This window comes from Thalassophryne amazonica, chromosome 5 (genome assembly GCF_902500255.1).
Source record: "Thalassophryne amazonica chromosome 5, fThaAma1.1, whole genome shotgun sequence".
In the NCBI taxonomy this organism is placed as follows: domain Eukaryota; kingdom Metazoa; phylum Chordata; class Actinopteri; order Batrachoidiformes; family Batrachoididae; genus Thalassophryne; species Thalassophryne amazonica.
Window position 1 is genome coordinate 66,472,904 of NC_047107.1, and position 27,268 is coordinate 66,500,171.

At 42.8% G+C, this 27,268-nt stretch overlaps 1 protein-coding gene across 1 annotated transcript in view; it reads left to right on the forward strand.

The window, feature by feature from the left end:
* Positions 1 to 27,268, forward strand: part of ccser1 (coiled-coil serine-rich protein 1) — a 592,747-nt gene that overhangs the window by 239,479 nt on the left and 326,000 nt on the right. Inside the window, exon 7 of the mRNA XM_034170482.1 lies at positions 15,520 to 15,694. Coding sequence (XP_034026373.1) covers positions 15,520 to 15,694 — 175 coding nt within the window. The remainder of the gene's footprint in view (positions 1 to 15,519; positions 15,695 to 27,268) is intronic.

The window sequence follows — 27,268 nt, forward strand, 5'->3', positions numbered from 1 at the left end:
ATGAAGAGTAGAAAGGCAGTTGGTCCAGATGACATTCCAATGGAGGCATGGAAATGTCTAGGAGAGATGGCAGTAGAGTTTCTAACCAGATTGTTTAATAAAATCTTGGAAAGTGAGAGGATGCCTGAGGAGTGGAGACGAAGTGTGCTGGTTCCTATTTTCAAGAACAAGGGTGATGTGCAGAGCTGCAGTAACTACAGAGGCATAAAGCTGATCAGCCACAGCATGAAATTATGGGAAAGAGTAGTAGAAGCTAGGCTTAGAAAACAGGTGAAGATCTGTGAGCAGCAATATGGTTTCATGCTGAGAAAGAGCACTACAGATGCAATGTTTGCTCTGAGAATACTGTTGGAAAAGTACAGAGAAGGACAGAAAGAGTTACACTGTGTGTTTGTGGACTTAGAAAAAGCTTATGATAGGGTGCCGAGAGAAGAGTTGTGGCATTGTATGAGGAAGTCTGGAGTGGCAGAGAAGTATGTTAGGGTAGTGCAGGACATGTACAAAAATAGTGTGACAGCGGTGAGATGCGCAGTCGGAATGACAGACTCATTCAAGGTGGAGGTGGGATTACACCAAGGATCAGCTCTGAGTCCTTTCTTCTTTGCAGTGGTGATGGACAGGTTGACAGATGAGATCAGACAGGAGTCCCCATGGACTATGATGTTTGCAGATGACATTGTGATCTGTAGTGAGAGTAGAGAGCAAGTTGAGTCTAGTCTGGAGAAGTGGAGATATGCTTTGGAGAGAAGGGGAATGAAAGTCAGTAGAAGCAAGACTGAGTACATGTGTGTGAATGAGAGGGAGCCCAGTGGAATAGTGCAGTTACAAGGAGTAGAAGTGGTGAAAGTAGATGAGTTTAAATATTTGGGGTCAACTGTTCAAAGTAATGGAGAGTGTGGTAGAGAGGTGAAGAAGAGAGTGCAGGCAGGGTGGAGTGGGTGGAGAAAGGTGGCAGGAGTGATTTGTGACCGAAGAATATCAGCAAGAGTGAAGGGGAAAGTTTACAAAACAGTAGTGAGACCAGCTATGTTGTATGGTTTAGAGACAGTGGCACTAACAAAAAGACAGGAGGCAGAGCTGGAGGTGGCAGAGCTGAAGATGTTGAGATTCTCTTTGGGAGTGACAAGAATGGACAAGATTAGGAATGAACATATCAGAGGGACAGCTCAGGTGGGACGGTTTGGAGACAAAGTCAGAGAGGCGAGATTGAGATGGTTTGGACATGTGCAGAGGAGGGACCCAGGGTATATAGGGAGAAGGATGCTGAGGATGGAGCCACCAGGCAGGAGGAGAAGAGGGAGACCAAAGAGGAGGTTCATGGATGTGCTGAGAGAGGACATGCAGGTGGTTGGTGTGACAGAGGAAGATACAGAGAACAGGGTGAGATGGAAACGATTGATCTGCTGTGGCGACCCCTAACGGGAACAGCCGAAAGACAAAGAAGAAGAAGAATAAAGGCGAGCATTGTGGAAACCCGAACCTGAGCAGCGTGTACTTCCTGGCTATTTGTCCTAGCCTCCGATGCTCTCATACCCGCTGACTCTAAAAATACGGATCCGGACCATCACAAGGGGTCGCAGCGAGTACATTCAGTGGGTCGCAGGACAGCAGCAATGGGTCTGGAAGCAAACTGGGTGGAGCCTTATCGCCTTGCCAACTTTGAAAGATTCAGAATCCAGGCACAACACTGGCAACACCCTGCGAGTGAAGTGAGGAAGAGTGCCACCCAGCGGATGTCGCACTGAATCAAGCGATTTCCCTCGCAGTTGCTGTTCACACGTTGTCGCAGCCCAGTGAGATAGGACTCTAAGGGATTTGTTATGTTAAAAGTCAAGGTAATTGGGCTTTGAGGCCAAAAGTTTGGTTTATATGTGTATTTATTCTCCCACTCTACTTAGGCTGTTTGGCCAAATTGCACTAAACCTCACACATATGTAGGTGGTTTCAGGAATTGTCGGTGGGCAAAGTCAGATTTGCCAGAGTTCAGTAATTACGGTCAAGCGCTGCCTCTCTGTTTCTTCACCTACTTCTCCCAGGTCCTTTTGCTGATTTATGCCAAATGAAATGTAAATGAAGGTTGGCACCAAGATTGGCATCTATTTTTTTTTTGTGTGTGTGTAAAGGTCAAGGTCAACAAATTTGGTTTTCAACCCAGTTTGGACCAAATGTTACCCACACTTAGGGAGGTTTCAGAATTTTCCCTGACAAGGTCACACAGAGGTCAATTATTTAGGTGAAGGTCAAGTTCACTGGGGCCAAATGTCAGATTGCTGTACCTGCGACTGTCTTTATACTGTTGCTTTAAATAAGGTTGTCTCTGATCTAATTGTTGAAGGATACACAAGGATTGTTTGATCCTTTTGTTTCAGAGATGAGAGTGGGACCCAAGTTAGAAAACAAAGAATAAAACACTCTAAATCTGAAACCTTGGTGGAGATTTGGGGAAAATGTGGGCGTGTTTAACTTTGAAACATACAGAGGTAGAAAAAAAAATCTGATCCCCGCCATGTACTTATGCTCATATGAGTTTAACACAGCAAAGAAATATGCAGACACACTTGACACATATAGGCTAAGTTGAAGAACATGTGCTCCAAAGAATATCATTTAAGGGAACAAAAGCTCCTATGGCTGTTTGACAGACAGTGCTCACCTGTCCTCAAAAGACAGAAGGCTTCATTGACATTTGTCTGCCATGCTCAGCAGAATGCCCCAAGGGGGTGTCTTAGCCTTTTATATAGCAAGAATTTAGTGTTGTGGTTGTCAGAATGATAGGAAAAGAAGAAACGGAGGTGCAAGAAGAGGGTGTAGCGATGGAAGACAGGAGGTCGGGTGAAGGGTAGGTGAACAAAGACGAGTGAAGAGACACACAGGGGAGATTGGAGAGGTAGTGAGATGAAGAATGAATGAGTGATGAATAGAAAGAGAGCTGTGTGTTATAAGAGGTTGAAGACAGAAAGTGAGTGGGTAATTGTGAAAAGGAGAGAGAGAGAGTGGGTGGGGGCAAGTAGGGAAGGGAATATAAGGGTAAATGAGGGAGCAATTCAGTGCGACCTTCTCAGCGAGAAGTCTTTGGAGTGGCTTATGTTGATCGATATTTGAGTGATATGGGCTTGTTTTGCTCAAAGAACATTTTTCCTGGAGAATTTGCTGTCTGACTTAATGTTCCCAGCCACTGTTTACTTGGTGATATTTCTGAGAGAATGGAAATAAAGGCATCCAATTTCCTCTCACCTCCTCTCTAAATGGCTATCAGTCAAAGTGAACATGGTCTCTTGATGATAAAGAGCTCCTCATTGCTGCTTCCATGTCTGCCTCTTTTACTGCTCTCTTTTCTTGCTTTCCTCGATGTGCAGATCCATGAACTCACGACTTGTCTTTGCAGTTTACAGACCGGAGGTTTGTATTTCTGTACTCAAGTTCTGTGACCCCAGACCTTCTTGCTGTGAGGCAGAAGTCCATCAATTTCCAGTTCCTTTCTCTGTGTAGCTTGTATATTTTCTCTGTCTGCGTGGGTTTGGTCCCATCATTAAAACACGCATATTAGGTTCTTTCTCCTTGTAAAATTGAAATTGCATCAGGAAGAGCATAATATTTGCCAAATAAAATGCAGATCATAAAAATTGGGAGCTCTGTACCGGAGATGGATGAACCATTGTGTCACCCTGAAATGAATGAGAGAAGCTGAACAGGAAAACAAAAAGAAAAGTAGAGTACACAATCCTTGTTATGCTTTCCTGAAACAGTAGTACAACTGTTGATTTAGAACCTTTATGGTTTACATAAATTACAAACCTTCCAGGATTAAATTATGAAAGTGGAACTCCCAATATTCTATTATTCCAGTACAAATTCCAGTATTGTAGTGTGGCTAGGTCAGCAACACATGTATTTGACAGTTATTTTTTTCCCCTTCTAAATACTGTGTAGTATTTAGAAGGGGAAGCGTTACCTGTGCTGCTTCATGGCCTGTTTGGTGCCTTAATTGGGGCACTCCTTCTGCTGAATCACCTCTAAATTATTTACACATTATTCACTTTGTGTGTTTTTAGGAATCCGCTGGGTTGCGTAGCTACTAGCTCTTAGCCGATTTAGCATGGCGGCTTCTCCTGTCTCTCCCGTACTTTTCTGCTCTGGGTGTGAAATGTTTAGTTATTCCTCGGCCTCCTTTAGCAGTAACGGTACTTGTAATAAGTGCAGCTTATTTGTAGCTTTGGAGGCCAGGCTGGGCGAATTGGAGACTCGGCTCCGCACCGTGGAAAATTCTACAGCTAGCCAGGCCCCTGTAGTCGGTGCGGACCAAGGTAGCTTAGCCGCTGTTAGCTCCCCCCTGGCAGATCCCGGGCAGTCGGGAAAGCAGGCTGACTGGGTGACTGTGAGGAGGAAGCGTAGCCCTAAACAGAAGCCCCGTGTACACCGTCAACCCGTTCACATCTCTAACCGTTTTTCCCCACTCGACGATACACTCGCCGAGGATCGGGCTCTGGTTGTTGGCGACTCTGTTTTGAGAAATGTGAGGTTAGCGACACCAGCAACCGTTGTCAATTGTCTTCCGGGGGCCAGAGCAGGCGACATCGAAGGACATTTGAAATTGCTGGCTAAGGCTAAGCGTAAATTTGGTAAGATTGTAATTCACGTCGGCAGTAATGACACTCGGTTACGCCAATCGGAGGTCACTAAAATTAACATTAAATCGGTGTGTAACTTTGCAAAAACAATGTCGGACTCTGTTGTTTTCTCTGGGCCCCTCCCCAATCAGACCGGGAGTGACATGTTTAGCCGCATGTTCTCCTTGAATTGCTGGCTGTCTGAGTGGTGTCCAAAAAATGAGGTGGGCTTCATTGATAATTGGCAAAGCTTCTGGGGAAAACCTGGTCTTGTTAGGAGAGACGGCATCCATCCCACTTTGGATGGAGCAGCTCTCATTTCTAGAAATCTGGCCAATTTTCTTGGATCCTCCAAACTGTGACTGTCCAGCGTTGGGACCAGGAGGCAGAGCTGTGGTCTTATACACCTCTCTGCAGCTTCTCTCCCCCTGCTGTCCCCTCGTTGCCCCGTCCCCGTGGAGACGGTGCCTGCTCCCAGGCCACCAATAATCAGCAAAAATCTATTTAAGCATAAAAATTCAAAAAGAAAAAATAATATAGCACCTTCAATTGCACCACAGACTAAAACAGTTAAATGTGGTCTATTAAACATTAGGTCTCTCTCTTCTAAGTCCCTGTTGGTAAATGATATAATAATTGATCAACATATTGATTTATTCTGCCTTACAGAAACCTGGTTACAGCAGGATGAATATGTTAGTTTAAATGAGTCAACACCCCCGAGTCACACTAACTGTCAGAATGCTCGTAGCACGGGCCGGGGCGGAGGATTAGCAGCAATCTTCCATTCCAGCTTATTAATTAATCAAAAACCTAGACAGAGCTTTAATTCATTTGAAAGCTTGTCTCTTAGTCTTGTCCATCCAAATTGGAAGTCTCAAAAACCAGTTTTATTTGTTATTATCTATCGTCCACCTGGTCGTTACTGTGAGTTTCTCTGTGAATTTTCAGACCTTTTGTCTGACTTAGTGCTTAGCTCAGATAAGATAATTATAGTGGGCGATTTTAACATCCACACAGATGCTGAGAATGACAGCCTCAACACTGCATTTAATCTATTATTAGACTCTATTGGCTTTGCTCAAAAAGTAAATGAGTCCACCCACCACTTTAATCATATCTTAGATCTTGTTCTGACTTATGGTATGGAAATAGAAGACTTAACAGTATTCCCTGAAAACTCCCTTCTGTCTGATCATTTTTTAATAACATTTACATTTACCCTGATGGACTACCCTGCAGTGGGGAATAAGTTTCATTACACTAGAAGTCTTTCAGAAAGCGCTGTAACTAGGTTTAAGGATATGATTCCTTCTTTATGTTCTCTAATGTCATATACCAACACAGAGCAGAGTAGCTACCTAAACTCTGTAAGGGAGTTAGAGTATCTCGTCAATAGTTTTACATCCTCATTGAAGACAACCTTGGATGCTGTAGCTCCTCTGAAAAAGAGAGCTTTAAATCAGAAGTGTCTGACTCCGTGGTATAACTCACAAACTCGTAGCTTAAAGCAGATAACCCGTAAGTTGGAGAGGAAATGGCGTCTCACTAATTTAGAAGATCTTCACTTAGCCTGGAAAAAGAGTTTGTTGCTCTATAAAAAAGCCCTCCGTAAAGCTAGGACATCTTTCTACTCATCACTAATTGAAGAAAATAAGAACAACCCCAGGTTTCTTTTCAGCACTGTAGCCAGGCTGACAAAGAGTCAGAGCTCTATTGAGCTGAGTATTCCATTAACTTTAACTAGTAATGACTTCATGACTTTCTTTGCTAACAAAATTTTGACTATTAGAGAAAAAATTACTCATAACCATCCCAAAGATGTATCGTTATCTTTGGCTGCTTTCAGTGATGCCGGTATTTGGTTAGACTCTTTCTCTCCGATTGTTCTGTCTGAGTTATTTTCATTAGTTACTTCATCCAAACCATCAACATGTTTATTAGACCCCATTCCTGCCAGGCTGCTCAAGGAAGTCCTACCATTATTCAATGCTTCAATCTTAAATATGATCAATCTATCTTTGTTAGTTGGTTATGTACCACAGGCCTTTAAGGTGGCAGTAATTAAACCATTACTTAAAAAGCCATCACTTGACCCAGCTATCTTAGCTAATTATAGGCCAATCTCCAACCTTCCTTTTCTCTCAAAGATTCTTGAGAGGGTAGTTGTAAAACAGCTAACTGATCACCTGCAGAGGAATGGTCTATTTGAAGAGTTTCAGTCAGGTTTTAGAATTCATCATAGTACAGAAACAGCATTAGTGAAGGTTACAAATGATCTTCTTATGGCTTCGGACAGTGGACTTATCTCTGTGCTTGTTTTGTTGGACCTCAGTGCTGCTTTTGATACTGTTGACCATAAAATTTTATTACAGAGATTAGAGCATGTCATAGGTATTAAAGGCACTGCGCTGCGGTGGTTTGAATCATATTTGTCTAATAGATTACAGTTTGTTCATGTAACTGGGGAATCTTCTTCACAGACTAAAGTTAATTATGGAGTTCCACAAGGTTCTGTGCTAGGACCAATTTTATTCACTTTATACATGCTTCCCTTAGGCAGTATTATTAGACGGTATTGCTTAAATTTTCATTGTTACGCAGATGATACCCAGCTTTATCTATCCATGAAGCCAGAGGATACACACCAATTAGCTAAACTGCAGGATTGTCTTACAGACATAAAGACATGGATGACCTCTAATTTCCTGCTTTTAAACTCAGATAAAACTGAAGTTATTGTACTTGGCCCCACAAATCTTAGAAGCATGGTGTCTAACCAGATCGTTACTCTGGATGGCATTTCCCTGATCTCTAGTAATACTGTGAGAAATCTTGGAGTCATTTTTTATCAGGATATGTCATTCAAAGCGCATATTAAACAAATATGTAGGACTGCCTTTTTGCATTTACGCAATATCTCTAAAATCAGAAAGGTCTTGTCTCAGAGTGATGCTGAAAAATTAATTCATGTATTTATTTCCTCTAGGCTGGACTATTGTAATTCATTATTATCAGGTTGTCCTAAAAGTAGACTGTGGGGGGGTTCCCATGATGCACTGTTTCTTTCTCTTTTTGCTCCGTATGCATCACTCTGCATTTAATCTTTAGTGATCGATCTCTGCCCCCCTTCACGGCATGTCTTTTTCCTGGTTCTTTCCCTCGGCCCCGGCCAGTCTCAGCGGAGGACTGCCCCTCCCTGGGCCTGGTTCTGCTGGAGGTTTCTTCCTGTTGAGGGGGAGTTTTTCCTTCCCACTGTGGCCGGGTGCTTGCTCATGGGGGGTCGTTTTGACCGTTGGGGTTTTTCATAGTTGTTGTGTGGCCTTGCCTTGCAATGTGGAGCGCCTTGGGGCAGCTGTTTGTTGTGATTTGGCGCTATATAAGAAAAAAGTTGATTGATTGATTGATAGTATCAGAAAACAAAAACAGTCAAATAAACTCACTTAGTTGACAAGTTTTTTGACGTTAGTTGTTGCACAAAGTATTTAGTCGGCTGAAGTTTTACGTTACTCGACTAAACTTTTTACCCTGGTACACTAATCTTATTTTAGTCAATAAAACTTCAATGTCTTACCTCAAAAAATGGCAGCTACCATGTCCCACCACTTGATTGAACACTCAAAAGCCCACCTACATGGCTCGTATTCCTTCAAAAGGAGAACTTCCTCTGCTTTTGGCCATGATTGCAGCAGACGACTGTCATTATGTGTTTGTGACATTTCTCACACCAGCCACTGGACATTGCTGTTACGCTGAGCAGCATTGTGTGCACAAAAAGGTTGATGAAAGTGTAGAAGAAGAAACTGAAGAGTGAAACTGCTAAGTGCTAAGCACTTCCATCTGCAGTTCATACGGGTCCGTAAATACTCGTATATTAAAGCCAGTTAACAAAACAAAGGCTGGATAGTTCATGACAACGACCAACCCGGAAGTAAACAAAACAGCATGCGCAAGGCCGTTATGCCTGTGAAAACAGTCGACTAAGGTAAGACAGCTAATCAAGTTTAGCCATCGATGTGAAACGGTGATTAGACGAATAATGTTGGGTGACTAACTGTAGTCCACTAAGAAAGTTTAGTAGACTGAAAGGTTAGGATGCTTTATGAAACCGGGCCCAGGTCAGGTCAGGTCTGTGAGCAAGCATTAGTGCCAAGCGTACACAGCAAAGTCACCCGCGTTAAATTGACACTGGCAGTGTCTATATGGGTCCACACTGGGGCAGTGGGGAGTATAAACACACTGGCAGTGTTAATTTAGCACTGGTGATTTTGCTGCCTTGGGTGGTAGATGGCAGCCACCCAGGCAGGCAACCAGTCCATTCCCACCACATACACAATCAACCATAACGCCAAAGCCATATATATAAATGAAAATAAATTGAAATTGTACCATAACATTGTGACCACTGACATGAGACGTGAATAGCATTGATTGTCTCGTAACGATGGTGCCTGTCAGTGGATGCAATAAATTAGGCAGCAAGTTAACATTTGTTCCTTGAAGTTGATGTGTTGGAAGCAGGAAAAATGGGGATACACAAAGGTTTCAGTGACTTTGATAATGGCCAAATTATGGTGGCTAGACGATTGGGTCAGAGCACCCCCAAAATTACATCTCTTGTCGGATGTTTTCCTTTCACCAAAAGTAGTGAAAGGAAGGAAGACTGGTGAACTGGCAACAGGGTCATAGGAGGCCAAGGCTCATTGTTGCAGGTGGGGAACAATGGCTGGACCATGTGATTACAACCCCTGGCAAAAATTATGGAATCACCGGCCTCAGAGGATGTTCATTCAGTTGTTTAATTTTGTAGAAAAAAAAGCAGATCACAGATGACACAAAAATAAAATCATTTCAAATGGCAACTTTCTGGCTTTAAGAAACACTATAAGAAATCAAGAAAAAAAGATTGTGGCAGTCAGTAACGGTTACTTTTTTAGACCAAGCAGAGGAAAAAATATGGAATCACTCAATTCTGAGGAAAAAATTATGGAATCACCCTGTAAATTTTCATCCCCCAAATTAACACCTGCATCAAATCAGATATTCTCATTGACATTGACCCTATGCCATGACATTGACCCTATGTGTCTTTTTGCAAGGAATGTTTTTGCAGTTTTTGCTCTATGGCAAGATGCATTATCATCTTGAAAAATGATTTCATCATCCCCAAACATCCTTTCAATTGTCCAAAATATCAACATAAACTTGTGCATTTATTGATGATGTAATGACAGCCATCTCCCCAGTGCCTTGACCTGACATGCAGCCCCATATCATCAATGACTGTGGAAATTTACATGTTCTCTTCAGGCAGTCATCTTTATAAATCTCATTGGAACGGCACCAAACAAAAGTTCCAGCATCATCACCTTGCCCAATGCAGATTCGAGATTCATCACTGAATATGACTTTCATCCAGTCATCCACAGTCCACAGTTGCTTTTCCTTAGCCCATTGTAACCTTGTTTTTTTCTGTTTAGGTGTTAATGATGCCTTTCATTTAGCTTTTCTGTATGTAAATCCCATTTCCTTTAGGCGGTTTCTTACAGTTCGGTCACAGACGTTGACTCCAGTTTCCTCCCATTCGTTCCTCATTTGTTTTGTTGTACATTTTTCGATTTTTGAGACATATTGCTTTAAGTTTTCTGTCTTGACGCTTTGTCTTCCTTGGTCTACCAGTATGTTTGCCTTTAACAACCTTCCCATGTTGTTTGTATTTGGTCCAGAGTTTAGACACAGCTGACTGTGATCAACCAACATCTTTTGCAACATTGCGTGATGATTTACTCTCTTTTAAGAGTTTGATAATCCTCTCCTTTGTTTCAATTGACATCTCTCGTGTTGGAGCCATGATTCATGTCAGTAAACTTGGTGCAACAGCTCTCCAAGGTGTGATCACTCCTTTTTAGATGCAGACTAACAAGCAGATCTGATATGATGCAGGTGTTAGTTTTGGGGATGAAAATTTACAGGGTGATTCCATAATTTTTTCCTCAGAATTGAGTGATTCCATATTTTTTTCCTCTGCTTGGTCTAAAAAAGTAACCGTTACTCACTGCCACAATCTTTTTTTCTTGATTTCTTATAGTGTTTCTTAAAGCCAGAAAGTTGCCATTTGAAATGACTAGTTTTGTGTCATGTCTGTGATCTGCTTTTTTTCTACAAAATTAAACAACTGAATGAACATCCTCTGAGGCCGGTGATTCCATAATTTTTGCCAGGGGTTGTATATCAGACAGAAGAATCTGCTGCTAATGTCTTGGTGCCAGATAGCACATCTTCAGAGGTCTTGTGGAATCCATGCCTCAACATCTCAAGGCTGTTTTGCTGGCAAAAGCGAGACCTTCATAGGCAGGTGGTCATAAGTATAAGTTGATCATACTCGTCACTGTTATTTCCAGCATTATATCTCTTCTGACTGCTAATTCCATGCATTACCTGTCAGTAATCCACACATTCCAGCATCGTCGTCTCAGTAGCACTGCATCGTGTTTAGGTGCATCTTGGCTGTTAAAGGGGAAGACAGATCACAATCTGATTGGATAAGTTCATGATGTATCAGCCTGCATAATGTGGCGCTCCGCCCTCATTTTATGCTGATATTTCCTGCTGCTTAAATAGCAATTTGTCGATGCCCCTAATTATTTGCACAGTCTGAGACCAATAGCATGTATTGTTTTTGATTGATTTTCTACACAAGCTCACTAAAATGAACCAAACTTTCTGCTCATCCAAAATTTGTTATCCAGGCCCAGTGTTGTTACCAGCACAAGGAAAAATTTCAGGGTTGTTCATCTTTGGGGGAGGCATGCAGCCTGAGTGCTTACCTATGCTGTACTTATGTTACACATATTAATAGTGATGTTTGATTGGAAGACTTAAAGCAATGAGGAAAGTGATGACATTGAGCAACCTAGCCTCCTGTGACTTTGTGTCTCTTCTTGCTCCAGTGAGTAAATGTAGAAGGTTAGACAAAGAACAGAGGCCAGAGACCAGAGACTGAGGAAGAATTGCTCCAAAGGCCTGTTTAATGTTTAATGGACTGTTTTCTCAAATGGAACAGTTAATTAAAAGAGCCTTAGTTGATCTCTCCCTGTTATGCGTGTCTGAATTCAGCCCACAAAGTGTCGCAATTTAGTGAAAGTAGAGAATTGCATTTTGTTGGGGCCTTGTTTGCTCAAGGTTCTTAAACAGTGACTTATGAACTTGGCTTTTTGGAGAGATTTCATCTCTTTTTCTGTCAGATAGCCTGGGGCTTTGCTGTGCTTAATGTTGAAAGCTTTGTTAATTAAAAAGGTGTTTGATATGTGGCACACCAACAGAGTGCTCTTATGCGTGCACACAACCATGCACGCACACAACCATACCAGCCGACGTGCAGTCAGTGGTATCCACAGATCCAGACACAAGGTTGCCACTGCAATTTGAAGTGTTGTGGATTTACTCTGATGCAAAGTAGTGAATTAAGAATCCGCACAAACAGCTGTGACGAGCTCCACTGAGTCAAAGCTCTCAACAGTGAAGTGTCCTCATGATGATGGTGAGATGCAGGATTAAGGGGACAGTGTTGATGTAGGATTAAAGACAAAACAACATACCACTTAGCATGTCTGCGCAGTATATTAGTACTTTAGGAATTAGTTTTTTTTTTTAATTTTACTTCATCCCCAGGGTTCTCGCAAGCACAGTTGAGCATAGGGGGCTCCTATGCTGTGATTTAACCAGCATAGGAGGACTTTTCTGTTTTGTTTTTTCTTTTCTAAAGGACATGTCACACATTATTTAACATCTGAGTTAGCAACACAAAATAGCCCTCAAAATGCAGGAAATAGTGTTTCAAATGGTTATAAATTTCAAAATTTTCTCAGGCTCACTGGAAGTGCACTAGTTGCGCTCATCTTAAAAGGAAGAAGTAAGTTCTATATAGGTCTTGAGGACCATTGCTGTCATTGCTTAACCCTGGATTTGAGGTGGATGAGGATCCGCGAATCCCCAGTCAGGAGACCAGTCCAACGTGGGTTGGTTTCCTAGTCAAGGCTTGTACCCATTTACAGCTGGGTGGGCTGGGACAATGCAGATGCAGATGCATGGGACAATGCAGATGCAGATGCATCTGTTTTTATTAGATGGTTGGTCCATTACATGCCAGAAAATGGTAAAAATAAAAATAAATAAATTTAAAAAATACATTGAGTGTTTCTCAAAGCTTAATGTGGCATCCTCAAATGTCTTCTTTTGTCCACAAACCAAAGATATTCAGTTTACTGTTAGAGAAGATTAAAGGTACCATACAATACTTACATTTCAGAAGAATTTGGACAACAAAAAAGAAGAATATAAATGACGATTCAATTACCAAAACAATTTAGATTTGATTAGATTAGATAGAACTTTATTGATCCCTTGGTCCTACAGCAGCACACAGGGTAAGAAGCACACAGAGTATCAAAAGTGAAAGTAAAAAAGAAAAACAGTTTGCAATATAAATACACAATATAAATATCAGACATATAAAAAATGTAATTAAATAATTGATTAATTATAATCAATTATTTTGTTAATTGCCATTGTAATTAATTTAAATAATCTAATCTTAATATTAACATCAAATGGCCTCAAGTGGCAGTACCAAAATAATATGTAATGAATAAATAAATTATTAATATCGCACCACACGGGGCAGTATTAATATATGTAAGCGATGTCCAAATATTATTCAGTTTAAATATCAATATAAAGAAATGATGTGCTCTAAATATGTGACTGATGAAGAAAAATGAGTTTGTGAGTTGCTGAATTGTGAATGTAGTTTGTTCAGTAACATTGGGATTGTGTCCTATGAGTTGCAGTGATTGAGCGGTTGAAATAGGGAGTGGAAATAAATGGGTTTTTTTTGCTTCCCCCACTCCTTTTGGACTGAATTTAACTGGATGGATGTCTGATTTTTTTATATACATATGTACAATTTTTATTTCTTTGGTTAATGGGGTAGGCATCTACAAGCTTTGCTTCTGCCTAACCCCTTTCGGCCACATGGGTGCACTGTTGGACTATTTTCTATTTTCTTTGTTGGACTGTTTTTTCCCTCTTGTTCTTTCTTTGTATGTTTTTTTAATTGCTTGGATCCATGTGTGCTGAAATAAATTCAGTAAAATAAAAAAATGTAAGAAATTGAAATTCAGTCAATATTGAGCTGCCTTCTATGGTCGCACAATGAAATATTGTAAGCAGTATAACTTTAATCAATATTTAATTGAATATGAAATTAAATTAAACCTTGAAAAAAAGGAGGCACCACCTGCTCTAGACGAGCAGGAGTGTCATGTTAATCAATATTAATCAGTCTTTGATCGGAAAGTCATAAGTTCCAGATTGATTAAACATCTGTCTTCAACTGGACACAAGAAAAACAACTGGTGTAATATTTACATATGTACAGGGACAAACACAGGTGACTGACTTTTTGAGAATATGAATAACGATTCATAATTTTATTACTGAATCGATCTGTTGATAATGAGACGTAAAAGAGAAAGCAATGAAAGAACTTTAGTGAGAATAAATCCAGCTGGAGTTTAACATTGAATTTTGGGTTCCCAAATGATTATTTTTATTATTATGAAAATTAACAAACAAATGGACACTTTGTATCATTGACAAAGACTGTCAGAACACCTGAAATTAATTTTTGCCGCTCAAATGGGGATGTAGACATCTGTTCAGTTTACATGTTAGAAACAACATACTGGATTTGAGGACAAATTTTGTGACACTGCCAATCCCACATGTTTGTTTTCTTTGACCATAAATATGGTACACAGTACAGTGGCAACATTTCACTTTGGTAGCAGAGGAAGTAGCGAGTGAACAAAAACAAAAGTCGCACTACGTGCCCACTGCTGTGACAGTAGATAATGTAATATTGTGACCAATCACAGTGCTACAAGAGACTGTGGGATTCTTCCAGCTGGTCTTGTTTTGCTCGGTGTCGCCACAGCAGACCTGGGCTGAAACATTATGTTGATGTGGCACACATTTTAGTCTCTTCCGGATTCCCGTCCTATCGCAACACCAGCTGTGCAAGGAAAATGGGGTACAGTTGGCTTTGAACCTCAGATCTTCTTGCTGTGAGGTAAAAGTGCTGCCAGTGCACCTTGGAGGCCCTGCAAAATGAAAACAGGACATGAGTCACTGCGACTTGAGCCCTGCACGTCATCACTTTGCCTTGACATTTGTACTTCCTTTGAAGTCTTCTTGTGTCTTTAGATGAACCTATATGCTTTGGCTTCTTTGATCTGCGTATGCTGTCCTGTGTGTGCCTGCAGGTGTAGAGATGTGGACTTGCTTGTGTGTTTGTGTAGGAGTATGCTGTCACCTCATGTCAGTTTTAAATAATTTTAACACAGCCCCCTTACACAAGTGAGGGCTCATTAAAACAAAATCCTTAGGGGCAATGGGGAGCAGCTGGTATGTTCTCTGAATGTGACAAGCCCTGGTCTCCATCCTGTCTTTTTGCCTCTGCACACGTGTCCTTCCTGTTTGGTTTTCTACCGGTCTTATTATGATGCAGAAAAACACATTAATTTAAGAAGCTGTGCTGAATTTACATATGTACATACACGCTAATATTTGTTGTCCCACCTGGTAATTGTTCCATATGGATTATTGGTCAGTCTGTTTTTGCACACTGATTGAACGTGCATGCAATCTGAGACGTGCACCATATTAAACACCCTTTCCACTGGCAGTGACAACCAAAGATAAAGATGCAATTTTACTAGATGCCCCAGGAGAACTTTGTAAAGTGCTGAAGATGGATAAAAATGATGGTGTGTTAACATTTACTGTCACGCTAACATTTAATTTCTCCATTCCTCTCCAATCCCTTCCCTTCATTCTGCCTGTCCTCCAGGGACTCCAGGCGTCCAAGCTGCCTGCTGCCTGCTGAGTGGAGCTCAGGGCTAGCTTTGGGTAAAGAAGATGAGCCCGTAACTCCAGGGAAGGACATCCTTCCGCTAAGGCTGATGCAACAGGACTGTATTGCTGTCAAAACCCTGCTTTTAAGACTCAGACGAACGCTACAGGAGGTGGGACATGTGAATGCACTACTGCACATCAACAGCCAAGTCTTAATATTAATCAATGCCCAATATAAGAAAAAAAAGGAGTTTGAAAAAGTTTCATACAACTCTTATCAATTAAGTGCCTCTTTTTCAAATTTATTGTCATCCTTACTGTACTAGGCTGTGAAAGCATGAAATGTTTCTAAATTTGCAAAGACTAGAGTTTGACAGTCAAAAAAACAAACAAACAAAAAAAAAAAACTAGTAATTGAACACAGGACCAAAACGCTGTGCTGTTCACACCCTGTTCTAATCAGCTGTGGTGAAGTTCAATGAAATTTTCCTATTGCTCATACATTTCTGTTATTTTAGCTGTCTCTTTTATTACTTTATGATGTTAATTTAATCTGATTCTGCATCTTCAGAAGAACCAAATATGAATGTCCACACTACTGTCATTTTAACTCAAAAACCCAAACAGTCCAATCCCCTTCTTTCAGAATATGTCTCTACTCTGTCAGTGCTTTAGTCTGTTTAATGGGAAAAACTTGGGCACTTCAGAATGGATGTTGTGGAGTCGACCGTAATGCACTCATCACATTACAAGGTGATTAGCCCTAATAGTCACTTAGTATAGCACTGACTTGTTCCAAATGTTCTCAATAGTTTAACCATTAAAATCCACTGAACTATATGACTGGCCAGAATGAAGCCACACAATTTAAACCTTTACATGAAAGTTAAAGGAAAAGGATTCACTCTTTAAATGTTTCAGAATATAATATAACTGAGAAATATTGCAAATCCAAATTGTTATTCTTTTGATTGTGTGGGCTTAGGTGTCTTTGTTTGGTGAGGAAAGGTTTACTCACCACCAATTTGAAGAAAATGTTATCTTTGTGGAATCATTGGATTCCCTGAATGCAGCATGTGAAATGCTGAATGAGGAATCTGGGTTTGCGCTTGTCTTGGATAAAGACTAAGATCCAGGCTTTCAGGGACTTCCTGGACTCAGCCATCAGAGGTGTGTGTGTGTGTGTGTGTGTGTGTGTGTGTGTGTGTGTGTGTGTGTGTGTGTGTGGGTGTGTGTGTGTGTGTGTGTGTGTGTGTGTGTGTGTGTGTGTGGTTGACAAAAGTGTTGGACTTGTAGGCACATTCACTTATCTCAGTGACCTTCATGTCTTCAGATCCTTGGTCTTTGAGGTAGAGAGACACTTCTAACAGATTGTGGAGTCATGAGGTCACTGCACAGAGGTGTTTGGTGATTCCAGTACCTTTGCTTTGCTCAGCATTCAGGTACCCTCAGTGTTGAGAACCTCAATAACCAGAAAAAGGCCAAAGGGAGGCCCAAGTTTCAACTTGCTATGGTAGATAGTTGGCTGCTTTCAAGATTTGGGGATGGACTAATTTTCTGCATGAGTGGCTGCCATTCAGGACCTAGGGTGGCTCCGTAGTGTGGAGGTTGAAGTGATGCAAGGTACCAGTACATGTTCTCAGTCCTGAGCTGGGCTGATAATTGCAGTCTGCTGGGCTTAGATTAGACTCTCAGCCTCAATAAAGCATTTATTTCAATACTTACACAACACTGAAGTTTTAGTTACATTATACATCAATAAACACCATAGATGTCATATTTGGACAGTTTACCAGTGGCTCAAAGGCATATGTAATGCTCAAAGTCAACACTGGTCCTTATATCTAATTTGTTGTGAAAAACTGAGGGCAAGAGATGCACCTGGGTGTAAAAGCTCAGTAGTCAATTGACTGAGCTTCTCTTAAAAATGGGGAACCACATGCAAAGAGTTCTTTAAAGCTGCTCTCACACAGAAGGTGTGTGTGTGGCATGCTAGTGTCAAGCACTGGAGTACATTGCAGCGCACAAGCCTGTACTTGCTGTCAATACTGTGTACATGGCGTGTGATCGCTCCACATGTGCGGCTTGTGCCCACTGCATATGGGTGGTGTTCAGTGGTGTTTAACGTAACATGTCATCTGCTGCTTTATGGCCAGTTTTTTTTTCCTTCCATTTTATCATCGATTTGAAGTTCCTGAACAACTTGGTGCTTTACCGCCTGTCACGCAGACACAGTGGTGAGTTAAGGGGTGGCCATGCAATGAATGAAGTTCAGTGGCGAATGTTTTCACATGAACAAAGCACCGTTCCCACAGTGTCGAGTGCTGGCAACCATGTGGCATTGTGTGACGTGTTTGTGTCGGATAGTGGCATGTTTATGGCGGATAGTTGGTGAGTAGGGGTGTCGGAAAAAAATCGATTCACGTCTGAATCGCGATTCTTATTGATTACGATTCTGAATCGATCCAAAATGTCCAAGAATTGATTTTTAAAAAGCATTTTTTTAAAACATTTTCTTGCTTACTCGCTGCGTGTACTGTTTGTCATGCACGCTTCCGTACTACAGTGTCCCCAGCGAGGCGGGGGGGGGTGGTCCGGCGTGCTTCAAACACTCGTAAGCTGCAGAGTTCAGTGGCGGTAGCTTAGCATGGCAGATGAAAAGCTAATTCAGCCAGTACCGTCTTTGCTGAAGGCAAATGTTTGGGTACATTTTGGATTTTATTATTTTGCTGTGTAAGAAGGAGCTTGACATGACTTATGCAGTGTGCAAAATCCTGCAAAATGAAAGTCAAATACTTCTGAAACACTTCAAATCCACAAGCCCACATGCTACGCCGTCACCCGGAGCTAAAGGAGCAAGAGCAGCGGTCTCTGCCAACTACTGACCAGCGCTTCGCTAAACTGCCAGCCAACTCCGAACGAGCAAAACAGATCAGTAAATTTACATCTAGAAATCACTTGATTACCTTGTAAAGCTGCATTTTCTTAATATAAACATTTTTTAAGTAATATAACTATTTCTCAGAGCTCTTTGAATTGAAAATCGATTCTGAATTGAATTGTCACCCGAAAGAATCGGAATCGAATTGAATCGTGAGTTGTTGTACGATTCACATCCCTACTGGTGAGTGCTATATGCGCCTTTAAATGGCACACACATGCCTTTGGTAAGACCAGCAGCACCGCCGTTTGGCATAAGCAGACTACGCAGCCTGCGTGGGGCACCAACCATGTTGCACTAGTTTTGCAGGGCCTCCAATTGACTGAAAAATGTGTTGAAATTATTACATTATTACCAGTGATGCCTCTAATCTAACCCTTTTTTTTTTGTAACGAGTAACCTAACGCGTTAATCTTTCCAAATCAGTAATCAGATTAAAGTTACTTCTCTAAGTCACTGTGCGTTACTATTATTTTTGCATTGTGGGACGACAGCAGCATTAAACTTGGGGCAGGAGGTCGGGGCTCGACTGAACTGCCCACTTTAAGCGAGCTGTGAGCTTTTCATCAGCTACGATCGTCCTCACCTCTTAAAGCGCGGTGAAAACAGCACACCTGCACTGAGCTTTACAAAGTCATTTTTATGCTTTATTTTCTCCTTTATTTAGAATTCTGAGCTGAGCCGCTCCGTATCGTCTCGTAAAAACAGCTGATCCTCCGCGACGTGTCAACAACTAACACTATGTTCCACTCAAATGCACCTAAACTCTCTTTCTGAGGACCACATGATGTGAAACACAATAAAACTTTCTTACCTGTAAATCTGGTCATGTTTTCTGCATAAATAAATGTTATCCATTCTTTGTGCTCAAACGCCAAAGCAGGGGCGAATCCAGATGGAATGGGGGCGTGGGGCAGGGATGTGCCCCCTCCACAACATCCCTAGATTAAAGGTCCAGTTTTGAAGCCGTTTTTTTTTTTTTTTACAAGTACTAATACTACTTAAAATAATCATTTGACAAGTAAAATGTTTATAGAGAATTTAAATGTTAGAAAAATGTTAGAATTTAATAGTTACATTTATAAACAATGTAGGTTTAGAAATTGCAAGTTTTACTGTTACAGTGCTGTCACAGTTAAATATAAGGTCAGAAAGATTATGTTACTTTTTATAAAACAAGTATTTTTTCATTGAAGTCAAGAAGGGTGACTATAAAGTGAGTTTGGCAAAAACAGGTATCATTGTCATGTTGAGGTGGCAGAGGTTTGTTGTCGGCAGCTGGGGAAAGTAACTAAAAAGTATACTAGTATCTAACTTAGTTACTTTTACAATTGTTAATCAGTAAGTAACTAAGTTACTTTTCAAGGAGGAATCAGTAATGGAGTACTTTATCAAAAGTAACTGTGGCAACACTGATTATTACATTTCAAAATCAATATGAATTATTTATGAATAGGCCCATCGTTTTTGTCTTTAAACATTGTGTAGGCCCCTACCCCATTACTTAATTGGGGCAAATTAACAGTTTTTTTGCCTAATATAAAGTCCCATAAAGCCCCCATCCACCCCTGCCCCGATTCCATGAAATGGTACAGCCCTGTTTGCGTCTTTCTCTGTTCCCTGTGTCGCCTAACCAGGGTTGCCAGATGTGACGATTTCCAGTCCAATAAATGCTCAAAAATGCATGGAGTCACTAAATCCTGCGCAATTTGAACTGATTTTTAAAATGTGTGTGGCAATTCTATACAAAAAACTCGTCCAGGTGCCATATTTTTACCCTAAACAAACCAATTGGATGGGAAACACCCAATCTGGCAACCCTGCGCCTAACTGAAGTAGCACTGCTAGCCCACATTCGATTCTGACACAGAGACGACAAGTTGCCACTATGCCACAATTAAACAGTGAAGCGACAGCAGGAGTCTGGAGCTGAAAATGGAGGAAAAAGAAACAAAAAGATGATGCCCGTGCATCCCTTGCTGGTAAGTACGTGTTAAAGGTTTAAAATTGTTTTGAATTACTTAATGTTCAGTGGTGCTGCTTAAGCTAGGTTGCGTTGGCTTTGCTGATTTGATGTAGCTTTAAAACGCTAAACTTAAACGCTTTAATAAATAGTAACGGTTTGAGTAGAACTTTTGTGTTGTGTGTGTGGGGGGGGTTCTTGTATGGGAGTGGGGGGGCCTCCCTGACCAGTTATTCTTAGGGCCTCCAAAACCTTAACCCTGAAGACCAGGGCCTACTTTTTCACTAGATTTGGATAAAATTACTCTAAAAGGTCTACCAGCCAGTACTCATTATTTGCTCAAAATTCTAATGTGCTGTCATCAGCAGTTAAAATAGGACAAACTATTGACAGAGATACAGCAGGTAAAAAAAGTATTGAACATGTCATCATTTTTCTCATTAAATATATTTCTAAAGGTGCTAATGACATGAAATTTTCACCAGATGACGGTAACAACCCAGGTATTCCACACATAGAAAGAAATCAAACTATAGATGGCCATAAATTAAGCTATGTGTAATACAGTAATGTGGATGAACACAGGGGGAAAAGTATTGAACACCTGAACAAAGGGAGGTGCAAAAAGACATGGAAAGCCAAGCTGAAATCTATCAGTAATTAGAAAGCAGTCCTGCTGCTAGTCAGTGCAAATTAATATCAGCTGGTTCAGTCCCAACTGATGGCCTATAAAAAGGTGTCTCATTAACAAGGTGTCACACAAGAAACATCTCATGATGAGTAAAAACAAGGAGCTCTCTCAATATCTTCACAAACTTATTGTTGCAAAACATACTGATGGAATTGGTTACAGAAAGATTTCTAAACTTCTGAATATAATGGAAGGATGTATCGAGACATCCTTGATAAAAATCGACCGCCATCTACCAGGATGATGACGATTAAATGAGGGTGGACATTACAGCAAGCAATGATCTCAAAATACACAGCCAAGGAAACTCTCAGTCGGTTTCAGAGCATGAAAGTAAAGCTGCTGGAATGGCTCAGCCAATCACCTGACTTGAATCCCATCAAAAATCTATGGAAAGAACTAAACTTCAGAGTTCATAGAAGACGTCCATGGATCCTTCAAGATTTGAAGACTGTTTATGTGGAAGAATGGGCCAAAATCACACCTGAGCAATGCATGGGACTAGTTTCTCCATACAGGAGGCATCTTGAAGTTGTTATTACCAACAAAGGCTTTTGTAGTATTAAATGAGTTTCAGGGAAGTGTGTTCAATACTTTTCCCTGTGTCATCCCATTTTATTACTCATAACTTAATTTCTGTACTTATTTGTTTTAGTGTTCTTTGTATGTATGGGTTACTTGGGTTTGTTACCCACATCAGGTGAAAATTTCATGTCAACAGCACCTTTAGAAATAAACTTACCTAGAAAAATTGTGAACTTTCAATACTTATTACAGTGTACTATATGTGTTTGCTGTTGTATGAAGTAGCTGAAACCTGGCAGTCCAGTTGTATAAATTCTGCCTGAGTAGAAAAAATAATGAAGTGTTCCGAAGATCTGTTCAGTGGCACTTCTGGGACACTAAACAACACAGTACTCTGTTTTAGGACAGAGATTCACTCAAACACAAATGTCCAAGTTGTGATTAACCACTGACAACTACACTCAAAGCTCTATCATACACCTGGTTGAAAGCAGTGCACACTCAGCGCATGTGTCATTACTTGGTTCCAACCAATGCACTTGTCATTTCATACCCACACATTAAGTATGTACTTGTGGCGCATCTGTGCACCATAAGCATGTGTTCGTTCAGGGTTTTTCTGATTTTTGTGCGTCACAGTACACGGCATGTTCATGACGTGTACACTCTGCTTGTACACACCGGGATGCACATTCACATTCATATTCATTCATGTCCGTCACCAATCTGAAATGAAACTGAATTGAAAATAAAAAAAAAATGAACTAAAAATTAAAAAACTACTTTCTTCCTTTGACAGTGGTGGTGGTGGGGGCAGGTGTGGTGCTGCCTGATCGACTGTGGAGTAGATTGGGTGAAAGGAGATAAATGATCCACTCGTGTCCTGAGATGCTTTGTGGACAGGTCTTTTTCCTCACCAGAAAACTTCTCAGTTGAGTCCCTAAATAGCAGTGCACTAAGATCAGGCACATACGACTCTTAAATGCCAGACAATGGAAACACAGTTGAATATATGGTACACCCAAAACATTATTTAAGAGAGTAAATACATCTTTTGAATGACAGTTAAATATATGTTACACCCAAAACATTATTTAAGAGACTAAATGCAACATCTTTGGCACCCAGATTACTTATTTTGTACCATATCTTCCAGAATATAAATCACATTTTCCAAATTAGTTTTGGAGGTCCTGCAATTTATACTGTGGTGTAACTTATTTCCAAAAAAAAAAAAAAAAAAAAATTACACCTTTGTTTATCTCAACTCAACTATATTTCTAAAAGCATGTTTAAAATGACAGCAGTCGACCAAAAGTGCTGTATAAAATAGACAAATGGGCACCAAGTTACCCCAATCAATAAATAAATTAAAAATAACAATAAAATTGCAACAGGCAATACAATGAATAAAAGACAAATAAATAAATGAATCATAAATAATATCAAAGACAATTAAAAAAAAAATAGAGATGAAATTACTTTTAGAAAATGCCAGAGAAAATAAGTAGGTTTTAAAGAGGATTTAAAGTCTCAAAGACAGGGATGATCTAATATTAAAGGGGAGAACTATTCCAGAGCCCTGGGGCAGCCATCGCAGAGCGGGCGGAGCGCCACACCCGACGGCACTTCCACAGGTGGGCCTGGACCGAGGGCACACCGACCTCTCCCTCCACCACGGGAAACAACGGGGGCTGATACCCCAAACACACCTCAAATGGGGGGAGGCCGGTGGCCGAAGACACCTGGCTGTTATGCGCATACTCGATCCAGGCCAGATGGTTACTCCAGGCCGTCGGGTGCGCGGATGTGACGCAGCGGAGGGTCTGTTCCAGTTCCTGGTTGACCCGCTCTGCCTGTCCGTTCGTCTGTGGATGGTACCCGGACGAGAGGCTCACGGTGGCCCCCAGTTCCCTGCAGAAGCTCCTCCAGACGTGTGAGGAGAACTGGGGACCTCGATCTGAGACGATGTCGGAGGGTATCCCATGCAGACGGACAACGTGGTGGACCAGGAGGTCTGCTGTCTCCTGGGCTGTTGGGAGCTTCGGGAGGGCCACGAAGTGGGCCGCCTTGGAGAAACGGTCCACTATCGTGAAGATGGTGGTGTTGCCCTGGGACGGCGGGAGGCCCGTGACGAAATCCAGGCCGATGTGGGACCAGGGGCGATGAGGCACCGGCAGCGGCTGGAGGAGTCCTTGGGCCTTCGTGTGTACTGCCTTGCCCCTGGCACAGGTGGTGCAGGCCTGGATATATTCCCGGACGTCTGCCTCCATAGACGCCCACCAGAAGCGCTGCCGGACAACTGCCACGGTCCTTCACACCCCTGGATGACAGGAGAGCTTGGAACCATGACAGAAGTCCAAGACTGCAGCTCTGGCCTCTGGTGGGACATACAGACGGTTCTTCGGACCTGTTCTTGGGTCCGGGCTCCGTGCCAGGGCCTCCCGGACGGTCTTCTCCACGTCCCAGGTGAGGGTGGCCACAATAGTGGACTCAGGCAGGATGGCTCCGGTGGATCCGACAGTGCAGTTTTTAACCTCCTCTTCGTGTACCCGGGACAAGGCATCCGACCTCTGGTTCTTGGTCCCGGGGCGATAGGTGATCCGGAAGTCAAAACGCCTGAAGAACAGTGACAAGCGGGCTTGCCTGGGGTTCAGCCGCTTGGCGGTCCTGATATACTCCAGGTTCCGATGGTCAGTGAAAACCGTGAAATTACTTTTTAGAAAACGCCAGAGAAAATAAGTAGGTTTTTAAAGAGGATTTAAAAGTCTCAAAAGACAGGGATGATCTAATATTAAAGGGGAGACTATTCCAGAGCCTGGGGCAGCCATCGCAAAGGCCCCGTCACCTCTAGTCTTTAATCTGGTTTTAGGCACCTCCAGCAACAGATGGTCAGAAGACCTTAAGGCTCTGGTTGGGGTATAACGAAAAAGAAGCTCGGAAAGGTACACCGGGGCCAGTCCACTGAGGGCTTTAAAAACAATTAAAGAAGTTTGAATCAAAAATATAACTGACTGTGTTGATTAGTAATAATAATATAATAAGTATTTATCTAGGTATGCCACAACAATATGTAAAAATCTCAAATTAAAGAGCTGATAAAAAATTAATTAGCTCACTTTTTACACGGGGGTGGGGGTGGGGCACTGGGGGTGGGAGATATAGCAATCAGCATGTCCATCTGTCAGTCTGTCCGTCCGTCCATCTGTCCATCTGTTTTTGCTTGTTAGTGTGATAGCTCAAGAAGCAGTTGACCACTTTCATTCATATTTAGCATTAAAGATGTACTTGAGTGATGCACTTATATTGCTGATTTGTGGGAACTGGGGGGATATGTCATCTCTTGATGGACTGTTGGGACGGTCTTCTCCACGTCCCAGGTGAGGGTGGCCACGATAGTGGACTTAGGCAGGATGGGCTCCGGTGGATCCGACAGTGCAGTTTAACCTCCTCTTCGTGTACCCGGGACAAGGCATCCGACCTCTGGTTCTGGTCCCGGGGCGATAGGTGATCCGGAAGTCAAAACGCCCGAAGAACAGTGACAAGCGGGCTGCCTGGGGTTCAGCCGCTTGGCGGTCCTGATATACTCCAGGTTCCGATGGTCAGTGAAAACCGTGAACGGCACAGACGCTCCCTCCAACAGGTGTCTCCACTCCTCAAGAGCCTCTTTCACCGCAAGGAGTTCTCGATTGCCGACGTCATAGTTCCGTTCAGCCGGGGTCAACCTGCGTGGAAAAGTAGGCACACGGGTGAAGAACCTTATCGGTCTCTCCGCTCTGGGACAGCACGGCTCCTATCCCTGAGTCAGAGGCGTCCACTTCAACCATGAACTGGCGGCTAGGGTCGGGCTGCACCAAAACTGGCGCAGTAGAGAACCGTCGTTTCAACTCCTTGAACGCGGCTTCGCACCAATCCGACCAGGTGAAGGGGACTTTTGGAGAGGTCAGGGCTGTCAGGGGGCTAACTACCTGCCTGTAGCCCTTAATGAACCTCCTATAGAAATTAGCGAAACCGAGGAACTGTTGCAGCTTCCTACGGCTTGTTGGTTGGGGCCAATCTCTCACCGCCGCAACCTTGGCCGGATCAGGGGCGACGGAGTTGGAGGAGATTATAAACCCCAGGAAGGACAAAGACGTGCGGTGAAACTCGCACTTCTCGCCCTCACAAACAGTCGGTTCTCTAACAACCGCTGCAGGACCTGACGTACATGCTGGACATGGGTCTCAGGATCCGGAGAAAAGATGAGAATATCGTCCAGATATATGAAGACGAATCGGTGCAGGAAGTCCCGCAAGACGTCGTTAACCAAGGCTTGGAACGTCGCTGGGGGCGTTGGTGAGGCCGAACGGCATGACCAGGTACTCAAAGTGACCTAACGGGGTGTTAAATGCCGTCTTCCATTCGTCTCCCTTCCGGATCCGAACCAGGTGATACGCATTTCTAAGATCCAGCTTAGTAAAGATTTTGGCTCCATGCAGGGGGGTGAACACGGAATCTAACAATGGCAACGGGCATCGGTTGCGAACCGTAATCTCATTCAGCCCCCTGTAATCAATGCATGGACGGAGTCCGCCATCTTTCTTGCCCACAAAAAAGAAACCTGCCCCCATCGGGGAGGTGGAGTTCCGGATCAGCCCGGCAGCTAATGAGTCCCGGATGTAGGTCTCCATTGATTCGCGCTCAGGTCGTGAGAGGTTGTACAGCCTGCTGGACGGAAACTCAGCGCCTGGAACCAAATCAATGGCACAATCGTACGGACGGTGCGGGGGAAGGGTGAGTGCCAGATCCTTGCTGAAGACGTCAGCAAGATCGTGGTACTCAACCGGCACTGCCGTCAGATTGGGAGGGACTTTGACCTCCTCCTTAGCCTGTGAACCGGGAGGAACCGAGGATCCTAAACACCCCCGATGGCAGGTTTCGCTCCACTGAACCACCACCCCAGATGGCCAATCAATCCGGGGATTGTGCTTCAACATCCATGGGATGCCCAAAATCACGTGGGAGGTAGAAGGAGTTACAAAAAACTCAATCTCCTCCCGATGGTTTCCAGACACCACCAGAGTTACTGGTTGTGTCTTGTGTGTGAGTAAAGGGAGGAGGGTGCCATCTAGTGCCCGCACCTGCAATGGCGAAGGAAGCGCCACCAGAGGGAGCCCTACCTCCCTTGCCCATCTGCTGTCTAGCAGATTCCCTTCTGACCCCGTGTCCACCAGTGCTCGGGCTTGAAGGGTTAAATCCCCGCTCAGGATTGTGACTGGGAGTCGTGTGGCAATTTGTGTGTGTCTTACTTGAATGTTTTGACCCCCCCCTTAGCCCAGTCTCTAAGGGCGAGTGTTGTCGTTTTGGCCGTTTGGGCAGTTTCTCTGTGTGTGCTCAGTTGAGCTGCAGAGAAAACACTCTCCATGGATCAGCCTCCCCATTTTGGCCCTGTGCATTTCCCTAACAACGTCAGCAGGGGGAGCTGTTGCCCCACAAAGAGCTGCGGCTGTGGAGCGTGGGGAGGGCGGCCCCTTTTCGAACCCGGAAGGGAGAGGGGCGGCGCGTATCCGGTCACGTCCTTCGCCTCGCTCCCGACGGCGTTCCTCCAACCGATTGTCTAACCGTATAACGAGATCGATAAGCCC